General features: G+C 44.2%; 1 protein-coding gene across 2 annotated transcripts; it reads right to left on the bottom strand.

Annotated features, from left to right (window-relative positions):
* Window positions 1–420: 420 nt before the first annotated feature.
* Window positions 421–16,221, bottom strand: LOC124141542 (thiopurine S-methyltransferase-like). 2 transcript variants are annotated; one of them, XM_046509560.2, is made up of 9 exons: window positions 16,040–16,221; window positions 8,995–9,151; window positions 8,534–8,626; window positions 7,406–7,535; window positions 6,679–6,731; window positions 5,724–5,798; window positions 4,152–4,237; window positions 3,741–3,785; window positions 421–2,471 (listed from the first exon to the last, which is right to left on the bottom strand). In XM_046509560.2, exons 2-9 carry the CDS (start codon window positions 9,126–9,128, stop codon window positions 2,344–2,346), a joined length of 744 nt encoding a protein of 247 aa, XP_046365516.2. In that variant the 5' UTR covers window positions 9,129–9,151; window positions 16,040–16,221; the 3' UTR covers window positions 421–2,343. The 2 variants fall into 2 exon arrangements, with proteins under 2 accessions (XP_046365516.2, XP_046365517.2); XM_046509561.2 differs by lacking the exon at window positions 16,040–16,221 and adding an exon at window positions 11,287–11,377.
* Between the last annotated feature and the right edge of the window lie 2,993 nt (window positions 16,222–19,214).

Below are 19,214 nucleotides of genomic sequence, written 5' to 3'. Positions count from 1 at the left end.
TCATGTATCTGTTAAAACTTCACTGTACTATGGGCCACATGGCCTTACATATTGAATAAACTGCCTGCCTGTCTGATTTGTTTGTCTGTCTACTCTTATATTCTGGAATATATTAGTCTCACAATCAATGGTTGCCCTAATTTGTAACCTACAGTTTCACATATGGTACTTAGTGATATGTGTTTGTCTGCCTACTCTTATATTCTGGAATATATCAGTCTAACATTCAGTGATTGCCTTAATTAGTAACATACATACGGGTCTGAGCGCAACGTTTATACGCAGACTGAACATGGGCAACAGACTACAGAGATGGCATCACACTGTTGTGACTATTCTTGTCTTTACCTATGTATCGTGTTAGTTAATAAGTACAAGTAGCATGCTTGTTGCGGCTAGATATATACAGAACAGAACATATTATGTCAAAATATTTTTATTTTAGAAACAATCGACTTACATAAAACATATGAAGTTTAATAAAACATAACAAATATACATATTTATGACTTGTCTTGGTCGTTAAAATAATGGATCTAAATAAGGCATTTGTATTGCATAGAAAATATTGCACTGCACTAACATCGGGGAAACAGAAGGAGGGGTTAATTAAAACTGAAAAAGGGTGCAACTGAATCATCATGAATTAAATTATTGCAGCAAAATACATGTTTTAACTTATTCTGGTCATATTTACAGGATAAGAATTCCACCTTTTGGATTGGTGGCCAAATAAATGTTCGCTCATGTTTAAATAATACGTGGACACACATATGCCGAAAGTGAGTGAGTGAGTGAGTGAGTGAGTGAGTGAGTGTTCTGTCTTGTTCCAGCCATATTACGACAGGGATATCAAGAATTAGCTTCACACATCTTACCATTAAGGGAATCGAACGCGTGTCGTTGACATGACGACCCAGCGCATTAACCACTATGCTATTGTGTACAAGAGCATATACAATTCCAGCAATTGGTGTCCAATTAATAGCATAAATTAAAACTACACCCACACATTATAAGCATACCTGCCAGCTTTGTCAAGTATGCGAAAAGACGCTTAAGAAGTCTTCAAAAATGTTATATGACCTTACTATGAGTAGTCATCGTGCACATCCTCAGTTATTTTACAAAAAGCAGACCCTACCAGTTATCTTTGATTTTGTTTTCCCAAATCTTGAAAAAAAACATTTGTTTCTAATAATCCAAATATGAGTAAAGTAAAGTTCATGATTGCATTCTTTCAAGCTAATCCTTGTTGTGGGGAGAAATTACCGAATACCAGAACTGAACATAAACAATGCAACAGTGACAAGCAACCCAACACTCACTCACATGCACTCGATATATGAGTGAAATAGTTCCGCGTTGAAACTGCCGGATAAAACGAATAAAACAAAGACTGGTCGCCTCGAAGACAATATGATTGGTCTGATTGGGTATTGCGTCTAAGTGGGCTAGCACTATAGATCGGATAAAGTCCGGACCAGTATAAGCAGTTCAATGCACATTTGCATGCATGGCGCTTTTTTCGGGAAATAGTAACATTAGTTGCATATGTTAATCCGACGTTATTGGTGAGCGGTGCTCGAAACTATACCATATCAAAGCCACCCAGCTTCAACAATGATACGAACACTGCCTTTCAAAAAGGTTATTCATATTGGATATTCTATTGGCTATTCATACGGTCAAATCTATGTGAAAAATTCCGGTGAAACTTGTTTCCCTGTTGGTTCGAGCTGAAGGCTTAGCGTTATTGGCGCTTTTAGCACACAGGCCAAACAATGCGGTAGAAATCTGTACCATATGCGGTTAGAAGTGCGCAGGTGTAGCATCGTTAATTATGAATGCAATTGACACAGAGATATATCTACAGAATTTGATTTTGGGCAATACAAATCATAACAAACTGCCCTACTCATGTTAATTATGTCGCAGTCCACCATTTGTTTCTTTTCGATACTGAGAACCAATGAAAGCCATGTTAAGTGTCGCCCAATCGCAGGCTACGGAAATCGGCCATCGCCTCTCTACTCGTTTAGGTAGACAGGAGCCCAGTCCAACAAGAGGTGTCCGTGGTATCATCACCGCCAGTACAGCGACTCCTTTCTGATGGTATTCGTTTGTCCAATCTCTGCTAGGCATTTGTATGTGGTATCCAAAAGAACCGTTGTTTGTGGATGATATTCTGGTGGACTCTTCTGGGCCCATGTGATGGAAAAGGGATTCGAACCCATCCATGGCACTGGCCTTAGTTGTGACTCCACTGAGCCAATCAACCGTGACCTCCTAACATACCGTGCAAGACAGAGTCGGATTTGTGTGAACCAGTGACCAGTACTGTTACATCCGAGTGAGACAATAAAAGTGAAATCGAAATCCGATGTCATGAATTCCTTCCTCAACATCGCGATCATCCTCAGGGACGTCATAGCCATGGTCTGCGACTTTGACAACCGTAAACATGTTCCCTACAACAGAGAGATAATTTAAACAATCTGTTTCCAGACAGCATTTCGATACGGACTATCATCCAAATGATACGAGTCAGCATTAAGTATCCCCAGAAACAGGTCATCGACAAGGTTCGCATGATAAATTTCCCCAGGAGTTGTTGTATGTGTTTCAGTGGCTGTTGCTGTAGTATGAGGCGTTACAAGTTAGTGAGTGAATTTACACCGCAGTACACAGTATTTCAATTATATTACTAACAAACTTATTTCACAACCAGGGAGAACCTGTCATTGGAACCAACGATCAGAGGATAGGATCATGGCACATCTAAGGGGGGCAACTATGCTCGACTTGCAACGACTTAGCAATCCGTAGCGTCACGAGAATCACAAAGACGAGAGGCTTTAAGTGGATGTAAAACCACAGTTTATTCCCTACACGTCACACTCAGGTAGAATATTCAGCGTGACGAGCAAACACACTCTCCCTATTGTCCTCCATCAGCTGTGACGTTAATTGCAACGTTTGTGTGCTATAATCAAACGACCAATCTTCTATTGCGGCGTACTTTCCTGTGCAGAGTTGCGTCCCTTAGGCATCAACGACCCTTATGATCGAGTGTTCGAATTGCATATTCGCCCTGATTATGTTTCTAGGTTTGTCAGCACCAACCCTTGCTCGTCAGCGCCCCGAGGCAAGGGAGTTAACTGAATATAGAAGTCCAGTTTCAACCCTTGCCTGACAAGGCTGGAATTCCCGAGTTACATTTTGGCTGGACTAACGAGTCTATGCACAGTCCAATCAAAATCGCGTAACAAATTAGACATCCGGCTCGTAAACAACATTTCCAAATATTTTCATGTTTTTTTCAAGGCGCTCAAATGATTTGATGCACTTCGCGAGAGGTCTTGACTATCGATAAGATCTTCTTGACGATCATCTTGTTTGAAGCAAAGGCAAGCGACATGGGAGGTGGAATCTGATTGGTCAATAGGAAGGAGATAGAAGGGACATAACTCCTAATAGCCACTGATCGAGCCTGGAAATTCCAGCCTAGTTCGGCAAGTGTCGGATCGTTTGGCGTATGGTCTCCTTTGTCTTTTTGATTCAATATTCAGAAACCGGTGAGCGAGTTAGATGGGTGAGGGGACACCAGAAATTGGCTCTATTTTGTACCACTGTCGAACCCGAGCCTTCAACATGACGAGCGAACGATCCTATTTACACACTTACTAAAACACGAGCCTAACACTTCTAAAAAAATATTGTATTCAGAAATATTTTACCAAAGACTTCCTCGACATCTTCGATGGGGAAACTGTATGGCGGACCTGAAAGCAAAAACAATGCAAAAACTTTACAGAAGGAAGAAGAAACTCAAGCATTGTTTTGGTGTTCCCTACACTGAAAGTGTTAGGCCGGCATATCAAGGCAAGGTCGCCGGTAAATGGGATTGCACAGCAACTACGTGGAGAGTTGAACCCGGGCCTGAGGCGTGACGCGCGAACGCGAACACACGAGGCTACCCTTACTTCTCAAGTCCATATAGATCAATACATATTTTTATCAGCATTTGTTCTCACAGTCGTGCTATTTTATGACGGATTGATTGTGTTGAATTATGACAATGTGGACGTAAAAGTATTCTTACAATAGAAATATTAATTACTCAATGTTGTATGTATCGAATATTTTACCTTCAAATTTCGTTTTGTCAAAGACCAGTGTCTCGAGGAAGAAGACACAGTTTGGTTTGAGCACGCAGCTCATAGCTGTCATGTACCTGAAGCAAGAATACACACATCTCAAATATGGCGACCTTAACAAGGACGGATATAAATACTTGCCCGCTAGCTGGAATGCAGAGAGCCTCCAACTTCCTTGACAAGAAGGTGAGGTGAGGTGAAATGGGGTTTAACGTCGCGTCCAAGATTATTGCACTTATATAGCGACGTGCATGTACGTGTGTGTGTTTGTGTGGCTGCTTGTACTAGTCCGGACTGATGCCGATTTATAGTGCTAGCCCACTGATATACCATGCAGCAGTTTAACATGAATACCCCACTCCGAGCCGACCAGTCCTTGTTTTAGTCCCTTAATGCCGAGCGCTAGACAGGGTAACAACAAGTACCATCTTTTAACGTCTTTTGGTATGACGCGGCCGGGGATCGAACCCCGGACCTTCCGCTCTCCGGGAGGACGTTCTACCACTAGACCACGGAGGCGGTCTCCTTGACAAGAAATCACCATAAATGAGGCTCAAATACAAAGGAAATGCCAAAAGTGATGCATGTCTTAAACTGCTATCACTTAAGTTGGTTGGTTTGTTGTCTAACGCCACACTCAGCAATATTCCAGCTATATGGCGGCGATCTATAAATTACCGAGTCTGTACCAGACAATCCAGTGATTAATACCATAGCATCGATCCACGCAATTGGGATCAAATGCATCAACCAAGTCAGCAGGCCTGACCACCCGATCCCGTTAGTCGCCTCTTACGACAAGCATGGGTTGCTGCAGACCTATTCTACCCCGGAATCTTCACGGGTCTATCACTTAGGAGAAACCCCAGTGTAAATATGGGATTCTAATCCACTGTCACAGGTTTCTGACACACCTAAGGGAGGCAATTCTGCACAGACAGCGAATTGCGGCACCTTAGACGACTGGGCCACCAGTGCCGCCGGTCTAATATGAGATTGGCGAGGTTCGAATCTCATATTGCATGGAACTGGTATAACTGCTTTGAGACTTCGGTGGCTGTGTGGGTTGGATCGCTGACTTTGTGTGCTGGCAATTAGGTGCCTCACTCTGGCAGTGTGGGTTTGAATCCCGGACGGGACTCAATCCAAGAAAGTACGAGACTCTTTACTTTACAAAGAAAGTGTTATCCCAAATTATAACATTTGTTACATTAACCAACGAGCTACAATATATAGCGAGCTTTCTATATATTGCTCATTGCCATTTCAGAGAGATAGTTAAGGAAAAACTTAGGAAATTTGAACCCTACTGAGAAACGTCACTAAAGGCAGCTACTGTTCAGATGACGAAAAGTAATCAGTTTATCACATCATGAACAGTGGATGACGTCATATCGCATATCAAAGTCAGAAGCACTGTATATGGCTCTAATTGACCAATCACCATTAAGAATCACTAAACTGCATGTGCAAATATCGGCAAGTTATTACACACAATCATTTTACACTTATGGGGAACCCCTCTGTTCACCTACTGCAAAGCGTGAAGGAAAACAACATTACCGGTCTCTGTCTCGAACATCGATAGAACCAAGGGATCCAGTGTCCCATACAACATCAAACAGACCCTCCAGTGTTCTGAAAATATGTATGGATATGTGATAACAAACAGCCACGTGGAACCTCATTAGCTTTTAAAAAATAGTTGCATGTTTTATCCTGCCCTGCAAGTGAGTGAGTGAGTGATTTGGGTTTAACGCCACCTTGAACAGCATATTTCAGTGATATCACAGCATATCAGTTTGATGTGGGAGGAAAGCCTAAAGTGATGCAGGTTTTAAAAGTTTACAACTTTGGTGAAATCCACGAGCATGCTGCTGACAAGACCCAGAAATATAATCATGCAATAACCGGCATAGAACATCGATTATTTGTTCCGGGTATACAAAGGGACACAACCCTGTGTGGTAAATTATTGTGTGTCACGGCTTTGTAGTAATATACAATGCATTTAGATGGACTAGATAAAATTTTGTATCAATACAAGGCAGATTTAAGCCATTATGCTACAAGAAGTAGTTTCGTGGAACAGACTCACGAATATAGGTGACGTCACACGAACTATCACGTTGCCAAATCGAAACATGTGATTTAGAACGTGTTCACATTTTGTTTTTGCACATTAAACAGTCAGTAACATCAGTGGTGCTATACGTTAATTCATGTAGCAATAACGTATAGTATACAACACGTACAGTATGATTCATCTCACTGTCCACTGACCGAAATATACAAAAGGCTTGTACATTACAGTATGCCACCTAGGACGTTGGTGGTCATGTGACCTTGCACACCTTTTCACACAGACTGTTGACAATCGGTCGTTTTATACACGCTCGAATCCTCCAAGGTCACTTGCTTTACCTTTATCAAACCATATCCCTAAAACTTACATTATTTACCCGAAAGTTGTGTCGTAGCAGAGCAGGCATTATGTGAAACTTAATTATATACCTACTCGTTAAAATCGAAGAAGTTTACCACGTAGAACTTGATGGCATCATCTGTTGACTGTCAACATTCGAAACATTCATATCAGTGTTAATTGAAAAATCGCTTTTGAGATGAAAATGCAAATATTCATTGGTTGAGCAACATGTTATGATTTTTTAAAGGAGATATGAGATACAAGATTCCCGACACGCAACTGTGTTGCACACAACTAGCGGAGTGAATTTAATCATGAATAAAAAACTCTTATTAACTCAAATCATTCTTCAGGAAAATAGATGAAGTCATTGAGGAAATTGGTGTCCGAAAGAGCCAGAGTATGCTTGTTTGTTTGTTTCCGAGTTTAACGACGTTTAACGACACACTCAGCAATATTCTAGCTCTATGACGGCGGTCTGCAAATAATCGAGTCTACGACAATCCAGTGATTGACGTCATGAGCATCGATCCACGCAAGTAGGACCGATGACATGGCGAATGTCCGCGAATCTGATAACCCGGTCCCGCTTATCACCTCTTACAAGAAACATGGGTTGGTGATGATAGTTCTAGCCCGAATCTCCACGGACAAGGGACGGAGCAGAATCAAAGATCCTGCAGTCGCCTTTCACGGCAAGCACGTTTTGCTGAAGACCTACACTAACCCGAAATTTGACCCGTCTGTTGACAGACAATGACATACAAAGAACAGTGTTTGTGGTTTTGGTAGCTGTTGACAAAGTAAGGCGGAGTACCTGATATAGTTTCCCCTGTGTGTGCGGAAGGTCTTGTACTGTATGGGGGATCTGGTTCCGGTCAAAGAACAGTCTGGCCGCCACCTCGGAGATGTCCACGCCCACCACGCTGTGACCTCGGTCAGCAAACCTGGAACAGAAGCGAGTCACAATGATCAGAGAGTCTCTATACACAACACAGTACGCATAAAGATCGTTAGGTCACGATACAGTACGTATAATGATCGAAACAAGTATTTCGATAAAGTACGATTACAATCTGGAGGTTAATACATTGACTATTACGATCGTCACGATACGATACGTACTTCAACCTTCAGACAACGATGCGATAAACAAGGTGTGCCCTTGATCAACGTGAATGTTGAAGCTTTCAAACTGGGATTGTGAGTGAGTATAGTTTTACGCCGCTTTCAGCAAAATTCCCTGCTATATCAAGGCGAGGGACACCGGAAATGAGCTTCTCACATTGTACCCATATCGGTAATCGAACCCGGGTCTTCGGCGTGACGAGCGAACGCTTTAACCACAAGGTTACCCGACCGCTCCTAGCTTTAAAAAGGAGTTGATACTGAGTGAGTAAGTACAGTTTTACGCCGCTTTTAGCAATATTCCAGCAATATCACGGCGGGGGACACTAGAAATGGGCTTCACACAGATGATACTGAATTACATCTCTGACAAAAATTACTCCGCGGACATCGAATTGGCAAAACGTATGCGTGTGTAAAAGGCCAGCTCTTCTGGTCCGTACGGGGGGGCACGGGGGGCCCAGTCGTCTAAGGCGCCGCGATTCGCTGTGCAGAGTTGCGTCCCTTGGGCACGCCAGAAACCTATGATTGAGGGTTCGAATCCCGGTTCGCCCCGATTATGTTTGTAGGTTTGTCAGCACCATACCCGTGCTCGTGGGTTTCACCGAAGTGGTAAACGTCTTAGACCTGCATCACTTCGGGCTTTCCTCCAACATTAAGCTGACACGCCGCGATATAACTGGAATACTGTTAAAAGCGGCGTTAAACCCAACTCACTCACTCACTCTGGTCCGTACGTAACATTTTTACCGATGGACGACCTCCTGATAGCTCATGTTTAAAGAGAGACATAAAACCACCAGGGTGCTAAACTCACCACTTCATATCTAGACACGTTCCACACAGAGGTACGAGAATTCTCAGATGCTGGCGTCCATCAGTTAGATCATCGAAATGTTCCACCAGACATCTGGACAAAAAAATACCTTATTAGTGATGCCACAATGAGCTTGGTTGGTACAAAGAGTCTACAGAAGACTTATATAGGCCGCTATAAGTGCTACCAATCATTACTTCTGTGAATATATATCCAAAGCTTCCGTTCCACTAATCGATCGTAGTTAGGATAGTCATAGTGCTAAGATCGCTTTCTTGAACCAGAAACGGGCGAAAAAAAGTGTTACCTTTAATAGCGTTTATGATGATAGTTGATAACCACTGGCCTTGACAACCTTGTGTAACCAGGACGTTTGAAGCACTTAACACAGGAAGCTGAACCTGCTTACCATAATAATATCAACAACGGCAAGCCGGAAGTAAATAAGGCTGGTCACTTACGGGTCCGGATGTGTATCCACCAACGATCCCAGAGTTCCATCGTCCCAGGATTTCATCCAATCATCAATGCGTCGCTGCGGGTCGTCTACAAGGACAGAGGATTGGGGTGATTCTTCGTGACACTTCTCCGTCATCTGGACCGATTGACATCTCACATCTACAGTTTAGGTGATAAAGGAAACATAATAATATATACGAAACTGCTTCTCACGTGGCTCGAGTAAACCCATTTTTTAATTAGTGGAAGAACCATATACAGTAGAGCCCCGATTATCCAGACGGCAGTGCTCCCCAGTCATTGTCCGAAATAAAAGATGTTCGCATTAATGAAATATGGGTATGAATAGTCATTTATGTACTTTTGTACATATGTATGCGTTCAGTGATGTCCAGAAGGTGGGTTTTCCGGATTAACGGGGTTTGGTTTTCGAGGTTACACTGTATACAGCCTAAGGCAAATTTACTTAAATTCAGCTTAGTTATGTTCAATGTGTTTCTTGCCATCGGTAACTCACACGTAATTACTTGTGGAGAGTTCCGCTCATAATTTGTTTGTTTGTTTGTTGTTTAACGTTTTTACTCGTTTTCGTTGGTTGTACCGAAGACGTAACCAACCATCTAGGCATTTCTTCTACACTGGGATTACACGATGGGAGCAGTTTCCCTTAGCATACGGGAATGCTTTTGTGATGGTTTATACGGACACCTTTAGGGCCATTTTTGTTGTTGAAATTTCAAGATACTAAGTTATAAGTTCAAAAGCGAGTGGGTGAGTTTGGTTTAACAGTATTCCAGTTATATCACGGCATGTCAGCTTAATGTGGGAGGAAAGCACGAAGTGATGTAGGTCTCAGACGTTTACCACTTCGGTGAAACCCACGAGCACGGGTATGGTGCTGACAAACCTAGACACATAATCGGGGCGAACCGGGATTCAAACCCACAATCATAGGTTTCTGGCGTGCCCAAGGGACGCAACTCTGCACAGCAAATCGCGGCGCCTTAGACGACTGAGCCATCCGTGCCCCCTATAATTTCAAGATACTTACTAAGATAACATCTTGAAATTTCAACTTATTCTCTTGAAATTTGTACATTGCATTTGAAATTTCAACTTAGATTCTTGAAATCTTGACATTTCAACAAATGGCCCTAAAAGGCTTCCGTAGCTTTATGTAAAGCAATATGTCAAAAACATTAACAATAATCATCATGTCCACATTAGTCTTTGGGGGTTTTAGCTATAAATACGGTCATCATTTATCCACCAGCTCATGCGTGACGGCATCCTGAAGTCACAAACAAAACAACAGTCTGAAACATACACGTTGACATATTGTTCCCTTTATTAACCATGCTTTAAGCGATTGCTTGTTTATATCGCCATTACATTCACAATAGAGTGTATCGAAATATTTCATCAGAAAAAAACAGAAGCATATTTATGAAATGAAAATATATATCATACTGAGTGAATGAGTGGTTTGACGCCGGTTTGACGCCGTGTGATGTGGGGAATCGAACCCGAGACAATCTAGTGGTTGATAGCGTGACAGGTATGTTGCAAGAAGGGCCCCGTCCAACAAGTTGATCTTAGCACTGGTTGGTTGGTTGGTTTGTCGTTTAACGCCGCACTCAGCAATATTCCAGCTTTATGTCTGACGGTCTGTAAATAATCGAGTATGGACCAGACAATCCAGTGATTGACATCATGAGCATCGATCCACGCAATTGGGATCGATGACATGTATCAACCAAGTCAACGAACCTGACCACCCGATCCCGTTAGTCGCCTTTTCGACAAGCATAGTCGCCTTTTACGGCAAGTATTGGTTGCTGAAGACCTATTCTACCCCGGAATCTTCACGGGTAATCTTAGCAGTGTGATTGTCGTAAATCTATGTTAAAGTAAGGGCGTCTCAGCGTTACTATAGCTTTGAGGAACGCGGCTCGAAACCTCGCCTTATATCATGTATATTTGTTTGTATGTTGTGTAACGCCACACTCAGGAATATATAACCTATATGACGGCCTGTATATGGTGTCTGGACCAGACAATCCAGTGACTGGTAATATTAGCAATGATCTACAACGTCTTGGTACGATGACCTACAAAAAAAAGTTAACGAACCTGACCGGCAATTTAGTCGCCTAGAAAAACAAGCATAGGCGGATTGGGACGTATTCTAATATGGAATACCCATGGGTCCACAGAAATAAAGGGTCTAGGAGCAGCAATATGGTTGAAAGACATAGGAGAGCGAAAACACTTCATCTCGAATTATTCCTTACCGTCAAATCAACACCCGTCCCAACATCGTCGTGTCACTGTGCCAGGCAGCGATCAACTATCACCAAAGTACCCGTTTGTCTTTTATTGTTAAATAACATTGCCATTTGGATACCACCAGGAAATATTATCACACAGGAAGGTCATTATGAGAGAGCAGGAAGGACATTCTGTGAAAAGCGGATTCGATAAGCGACCTACATGTTTTATAAAGAGAGGCCTGATTTGGTAAGGGATAGGATTTAACCCTCTGATTACATGAACCAAAAGTTTTGAGTGAGTGAGTGTGGTTTTACGCCGCTTTTAGCAATATTCCAGCAATATCACGGCGGGGGACACCAAAAATGGGCTTCACACATTGTACCCATGTCGGGAATCGAACCCGGGTCTTCGGCGTGATGAGCGGACGCTTTAACCACTAGGCTACCCGACCGCCCCCAAAAGTTTAGAGACAGAAAGAGCGAGACAGACAGAGAAAGACAGAAACAGAGACAGACAGAGACACAGACAGACAGAGACAGAGACAGACAGAGACAGACAGAGAGAGACAGAGACAGACAGAGAGACGTGTGAAGTTACCGTGGCGCAGGGGAGAGCGGGTGACTTAATTTTTAGGCTGTTTTGAGGATATTTCGGTTATTTGTATCACGTTGTGTGATTTGTTTGTCTGTTTGTTGTTTAACACCGCACTCATTAAAATCCAGCTATATGGCTGTGGTCTGTGAATAATCGAGTCTCGACCAGACGACCCAGTGTTTGATATCATGAGCATCGATCCACGCAATTTGGATCGATGACATGCATTCATTCGCCAAGTCTGACCACCAGGTCCCGTTAGTCGCCTCTTACAAGCATAGTCGCCTTTTACGGCAAGCATGGGTTGCTGAAGACCTATTCTAACCCCGATCTTCAAGGGTATCACGTTTTTATGAGGTCAAAGAGAGAGGAAATCCAAACTTGCATGGACGTTTACCACGAACTAGGATGGTCATCGGCAGCGGATCTTGCAACCAAGGGACACAACTGTGTACACAACAAGTCGATCCTGTCAACCACGGGATACAACTGTGTACACTCCAACCAGCGGATCCTGACAACCAAGGGGCACAACTGTGTACATTACTACCAGCGGATCCTGTCAACCAAGGGGCACAACTGCGTACACTCCAACCAGCGCATCCTGACAACCAAGGGGCACAACTGTGTACATTACTACCAGCGGATCCTGACAAACAAGGGGCACAACTGTGTACATTACTACCAGCGGATCCTGACAAACAAGGGGCACAACTGTGTACACTACAGCCAGCGGATCCTGACAACCAAGGGGCACAACTGTGAACACTACAACCAAGGGGCACAACTGTGAACACTACAACCAAGGGGCACAACTGTGAACACTACAACCAAGGGGCACAACTTGAACACTACAACCAAGGGGCACAACTGTGTACACTACAACCAGCGGATCCTGACAACCAAGGGGCACAACTGTGTACACTACAACCAGCGGATCCTGACAACCAAGGGGCACAACTATGTACACTACACTACTACCAGAGGATCCTGACAACCAAGGGGCACAACTGTGTACATTACAACCAGCGGATCCTGACAACCAAGGGGCACAACTGTGTACACTACAACAAGAGGATCCTGACCACCAAGGGGCACAACTGTGTACACTACTACCAGAGGATCCTGACAACCAAGGGGCACAACTGTGTACACTACACTACTACCAGAGGATCCTGACAACCAAGGGGCATAACTGTGTACACTACAACCAGAGGATCCTGACAACCAAGGGGCACAACTGTGTACACAACACTACAACCAGCGGATCCTGACAACCAAGGGGCACAACTGTGTACACTACACTACTACCAGAGGATCCTGACAACCAAGGGGCACAACTGTGTACACTACACAACTACCAGAGGATCGTGACAACCAAGGGGCACAACTGTGTACACTACACTACTACCAGAGGATCATGACCACCAAGGGGCACAACAGTGTACACTACTATCAGAGGATCATGACCACCAAGGGGCACAACTGTGTACACTACACTACTACCAGAGGATCCTGACAACCAAGGGGCACAACTGTGTACACTACACTACTACCAGAGGATCCTGACAACCAAGGGACACAACTGTGTACACTACACTACTACCAGAGGATCCTGACAACCAAGGGGCACAACTGTGTACACTACACTACTACCAGAGGATCCTGACAACCAAGGGGCACAACTGTGTACACTACACTACTACCAGAGGATCCTGACAACCAAGGGGCACAACTGTGTACACTACACTTCTACCAGAGGATCCTGACAACCAAGGGGCACAACTGTGTACACTACTACCAGAGGATCCTGACAACCAAGGGGCACAACTGTGTACACTACACTACTACCAGCGGATCCTGACAACCAAGGGGCACAACTGTGTACACTACACTACTACCAGAGGATCCTGACAACCAAGGGGCACAACTGTGTACACTACACTTCTACCATAGGATCCTGACAACCAAGGGGTACAACTGTGTACACTACTACCAGAGGATCCTGACAACCAAGGGGCACAACTGTGTACACTACACTACTACCAGAGGATCCTGACAACCAAGGGGCACAACTGTGTACACTACAACCAGCGGATCGTGACAACCAAGGGGCACAACTGTGTACACTACACTACTACCAGAGGATCCTGACAACCAAGGGGCACAACTGTGTACACTACACTACAACCAGCGGATCCTGACAACCAAGGGGCACAACTGTGTACACTACATTACTACCAGAGGACCCTGACAACCAAGGGGCACAACTGTGTACACTACACTACTACCAGAGGATCCTGACAACCAAGGGGCACAACTGTGTACACTACACTACTACCAGAGGATCCTGACAACCAAGGGGCACAACTGTGTACACTGCAACCAGAGGATCCTGACAACCAAGGGGCACAACTGTGAACACTACACTACTACCAGAGGATCCTGACAACCAAGGGGCACAACTGTGTACACTACAACCAGAGGATCCTGACAACCAAGGGACACAACTGTGTACACTACACTACTACCAGAGGATCCTGACAACCAAGGGGCACAACTGTGTACACTACACTACTACCAGAGGATCCTGACAACCAAGGGGCACAACTGTGTACACGACACTACAACCAGCGGATCCTGACAACCAAGGGGCACAACTGTGTACACTACAATACAACCAGCGGATCGTGACAACCAAGGGGCACAACTGTGTACACTACACTACTACCAGCGGATCCTGACAACCAAGGGGCACAACTGTGTACACAACACTACAACCAGCGGATCCTGACAACCAAGGGGCACAACTGTGTACACTACACTACTACCAGCGGATCCTGACAACCAAGGGGCACAACTGTGTACACAACACTACAACCAGCGGATCCTGACAACCAAGGGGCACAACTGTGTACACTACACTACTACCAGCGGATCCTGACAACCAAGGGGCACAACTGTGTACACTACACTACTACCAGAGGATCCTGACAACCAAGGGGTACAACTGTGTACACTACACTACAACCAGCGGTTCCTGACAACCAAGTAGCACAACTGTGTACACTACTACCAGAGGATCCTGACAACCAAGGGGCACAACTGCGTACACTACACTACAACCAGCGGTTCCTGACAACCAAGTAGCACAACTGTGTACACTACACTACTACCAGCGGATCCTGACAACCAAGGGGTACAACTGTGTACACTACTACCAGAGGATCCTGACAACCAAGGGGCACAACTGTGTACACTACACTACAACCAGCGGTTCCTGACAACCAAGTAGCACAACTGTGTACACAACACTACAACCAGCGGATCCTGACAACCAAGGGGCACAACTGTGAACTGTTTTCAGCCTAATCAAGTTTTAATAACGTTTGTAATTGTATTTGTCCAATCCAAGTATATGCTTTCTTTTGCCTAGGAGCTTATATTCACAACCAGCGGATTGTGATGTACGCGTAACCATGGTTACAGGGGTATGCGATGTGGGGGATCAAAACAAGGCTAAGTCTGATGGAATCAGGTGAAACTAATGTTAACTAATTAATTAGTTAATGCTAATTTGGCGTCTTAACGAAACAAACATAAACACAAGGACATCTTGATTCAGATCACACCACTTGATGTTCATACACATACACACACAGGAGATTGTAACGCAACAAATAGTAGCTACAAGATATATGGTCACACCCAGTGTCACTATACCGTGTAAAAGCCCCTGTGCGCACGCACACACAAAGAGAGAGAGAGTGAGAGAGAGAGAGAGAAGACAGAAAGTGAGAGAGAGAGAGAAAGAGAGAGAGAGAGAGAGTTCACAAGGGATGTAAATCTGAAGCATCCTACAGCGGCTGGTGTAGAGTATATACCACAGCTCCTATCTCAGTACACTGTACGGCAATAATTACCCCCGTTATAGCGCGTTCACCGTGCGTTACGATGAAACTATTGACATTACCTTGCCGTGTCGAGTGTGTGAGCGAACACGCGGGACAGTGGCAACGTCAAACCAAGAGTTATTAACGACGGGTGTGGATTGTGACCAGTATTGGGGAAATTAGCTTGTGTGAAACAGGTCCTTTCGCATCCTACACTTTGACTTTTTGTAATTTAGATCATGAATTCATTATATAAAGGTGTGAGAAAATGCAGCATCTATCCTACCTTAGTTGTGATGAGCCGGTTATTGACAATTCGCCTCCTCGCCGTCCACGAATGTCTGCTGTGCGCATGAACACAGTTACCGTTAAGAATGCAATAAGTGCTACGTTATATGTGTAGGTTCGTAACGGTGTTCTGATTGACGTTGTCATTGAATGGGTTAGTGTTGTGGAAGGCTGCAGACAGCAGTAGTGTGTAACAGAACGAGACAGTAATGGGTGCATGCAGATAAAGTAGAGCGATAAAGGTCAGAGGTGATAGAGCTCGCCCACTGAGATACCATGCCGCAGTTTAACATCGACACCATACTCAGACAGTATACATGATACTGACACAGAGACGTCGGGCCTTGTTTGATTCAATTAATGCGGAATGCAACAACAAATACCATCAACGTAAGGTATGACGCGGCCTGGGACGCCTGTCTACTCGACGACGAAGGTGGTCAACATATTATGAAATACATGCATTAGAAGCTCTATCCGCGCTATCCACATGTGCTACATCACGGGTGTTATATATATATGTCACATGGTCAAAGCGGAGCAGTAATTAGCTGGACAAAACAATGGCCGATTGCATGAGACGTTCCGACCGCTCGTGGTACAATGGCGTACATCAGCCAAGTCACCAACACTGGCCATCCGATCCCCGTTTTTTGTACGACAGTCAAGGGGTGCTGGGAACCTATTCTTACCCAGCGTTATCACGGGGTCTTGTGTACTAACCAATAAAGGGGCGGTCGGGTAGCCTAGTGGTTTAAGCGTTCTCTCGTCACGCCGAAGACCCGGGTTCGATTCCCGGCATGGGTACAATGTGTGAAGCCCATTTCAGGTGTCCCCCGCCGTGATATTGCTGGAAAATTGCTAAAAGCGGCGTAAAACCATACTCACTCGCTAACCAATAAAGTAAAACACACCTATTTGAATCCCACCGTCATTGTCAGCTGTGCACATCGCAGATACACTGACGTGTTATTCCATCTCCGATGTTCGCAAGAGGATAATATGATGGAGGAATAATGGGTGGCAATAGGTTTGCCCTGGTTGTATTTGTGTAGCATCAGACTCGAGTACCTAGATTGGTATTTACACTTATGGCCCAGTACTTCTTAATAGCAATGATTCTTAATTATAGATTGGCTTTGAATTGTATGGTATTGTTTGTTGTTTAACGCCGCACTCAGCAATATTCCTTGTTTGATCAAGGTTACAACATTCAAGGCCTCAGGAAATCTTTTTTTTATGGTAGACGCGTGGAGGACGTTTCAAATTTTGACGCATCACTAAAAACAAAGATGACCGATTCCCTATTTTGACTTGTATCGTATGTTCCCGTGTTGTTGTTTTTTCAGGTGAACCATTGACTTGATGTTCTATGTGTCTGTGACCGGTGCCACCGGTGGGGCAAAATATGCCCAACATTTCACGAATACCTGGGCCCACTTGCACAAAGCGATCTTAGCGCTAAGATGATCGTAACTCCCATACTTTAACATAGGCTTACAAGAGTCGTAGCGCTGAGATTGCTTTGTGCAAGTGGGCCCTGGTGTCATTCCTGTTTGATTCATTGACGCGTCCGTCATGATATGGTCGGAATTGTACAATCGACTCTTCTCTCAGCGGAAATGAATAGGGAAAGAATTGTGTCTCTTTTGTTTACATGCATACATATATATTGCATACAGAACGCCTGTGTTATTTCTTTCTACGACAATGTGAGATCAGCCTTCGATAATGTAGACCATGAAATACTGCTTCGCACACTTAAACATCACGTTGCAACTGATGAAGCTTTGTCATGTTTCCAGTCGTATTTAAAAGATAGAAGTCAACTGGCATTAACTGAGGCAAACTTTTAAAAAAAACACCTTACTTTAAAGGGGCGTTCCTTAAGCTTGGACCCAGTATTTTCTCATCTTCCCGAATCAGGTTTCACATATCATCTCACTGGGGGCACGGGTGGCCCAGTCGTCTAAGGCGCCGCGATTCGCTGTGCGGAGTTGCGTCCCGTGGGCACGCTAGAAACCTATGATTGTGGGTTCGAATCCCGGTTCGACCAGATTATGTTTCTAGGTTTGTCAGCATCATACCCGTGCTCGTGGGTTTCACCGAAGTGGTAAACGTCTGAGACCTGCATCACTTCGGGCTTTCCTCCCACATTAAGCTGTGAAATAACTGGAATACTTTGAAAGCGGCGTTAAACCCAACTCACTCACTCACTCACTCTAAGTCTCACACTACTTCTTTGCAGATGACGCTCAACTGATTCAAGCTTTCTCTCCTACCTCACAGTCATCAGTCCTCGAGCAAACAGAAACATGCACTGCTGGAATAAAAACATGGATGAACAGGCAAATGCTAAAGCTGAACGACGCCAAAACGGAGGTTTTACTTGTTGACAGAAGTCATCACCTAACTGACTGAAGTGATATTACCATTGGTTCAACCGTCCAAGCTTGTGAAAGACCTTGGTATGTGGATTGAATCAGACCACTCCATGGAGGCACAGGAAGACAGAACTTGCAAATAATGTTATACCCATCTCCGTTCCATTGGAAAATCAGAAATACCCGTGAAGATCCGGGTTAGAATAGGTCTTCAGCAACCCCTGCTTGTCATAGGAGGCAACTAACCAGATCGGGTGGTCAGGCTCGCTTACTTTTTTGATGCATGTCATGGTACTCCAATGGCGTGGATCAAAGCTCATGATATAAATCACTGGATTATCTGGTCCAGACTCGATTATTTACAGAGCGCCCTCTTATAGCTGGGATATTGCTGAGTGCGGCGTTATACAACAAACAAACAAAACAAAACATCACAGCTGAAAGTGCTCATGTTCTAGCCAGGTGGCTAGTGTTATCGAGGCTAGATTCTCGTAACGGACTGCTAACTTCCTTGACAAAAAAACACAACTCTACAAGTTACAATAAGTTCAGAATACAGGATTATTTCTCTTGAAACCAAATCAGACCACATCTCCCGTTCGAAACTCCTTACGCTGGCTTCCGGGTAAACTCCGAAGTGTTGACTTCAAGCTCCTCTGCATAATCTTCAAGTGCCTCTACAGTCAAGCTCCCGGATAATCAAATCCACGTGTATGCACATCTGCACGTAGCTGAATAAAATATGCATTTCACAGACCTAAGAGACCCGTGAAGATCCGGGGTAGAATA

Source organism: Haliotis rufescens, unplaced genomic scaffold, assembly GCF_023055435.1.
Source record: "Haliotis rufescens isolate VD_foot unplaced genomic scaffold, xgHalRufe1.0.p SCAF_2, whole genome shotgun sequence".
Lineage (NCBI taxonomy): Eukaryota > Metazoa > Mollusca > Gastropoda > Lepetellida > Haliotidae > Haliotis > Haliotis rufescens.
This window is presented reverse-complemented; position numbering and strand designations above follow the sequence as displayed.

Excerpts from the sequence above, each read along its gene's own strand:
- LOC124141542 (XM_046509560.2), bottom strand. The coding sequence starts at position 9,128 with ATGACGGAGAAGTGTCACGAAGAATCACCCCAATCCTCTGTCCTTGTA. Across the intron at positions 3,786-4,151 it reads TGACAAAACGAAATTTGAAG|GTCCGCCATACAGTTTCCCC; the intron begins GTAAAATATTCG and ends TTTTGCTTTCAG. Across the intron at positions 2,472-3,740 it reads AGATGTCGAGGAAGTCTTTG|GGAACATGTTTACGGTTGTC; the intron begins GTAAAATATTTC and ends TCTCTGTTGTAG.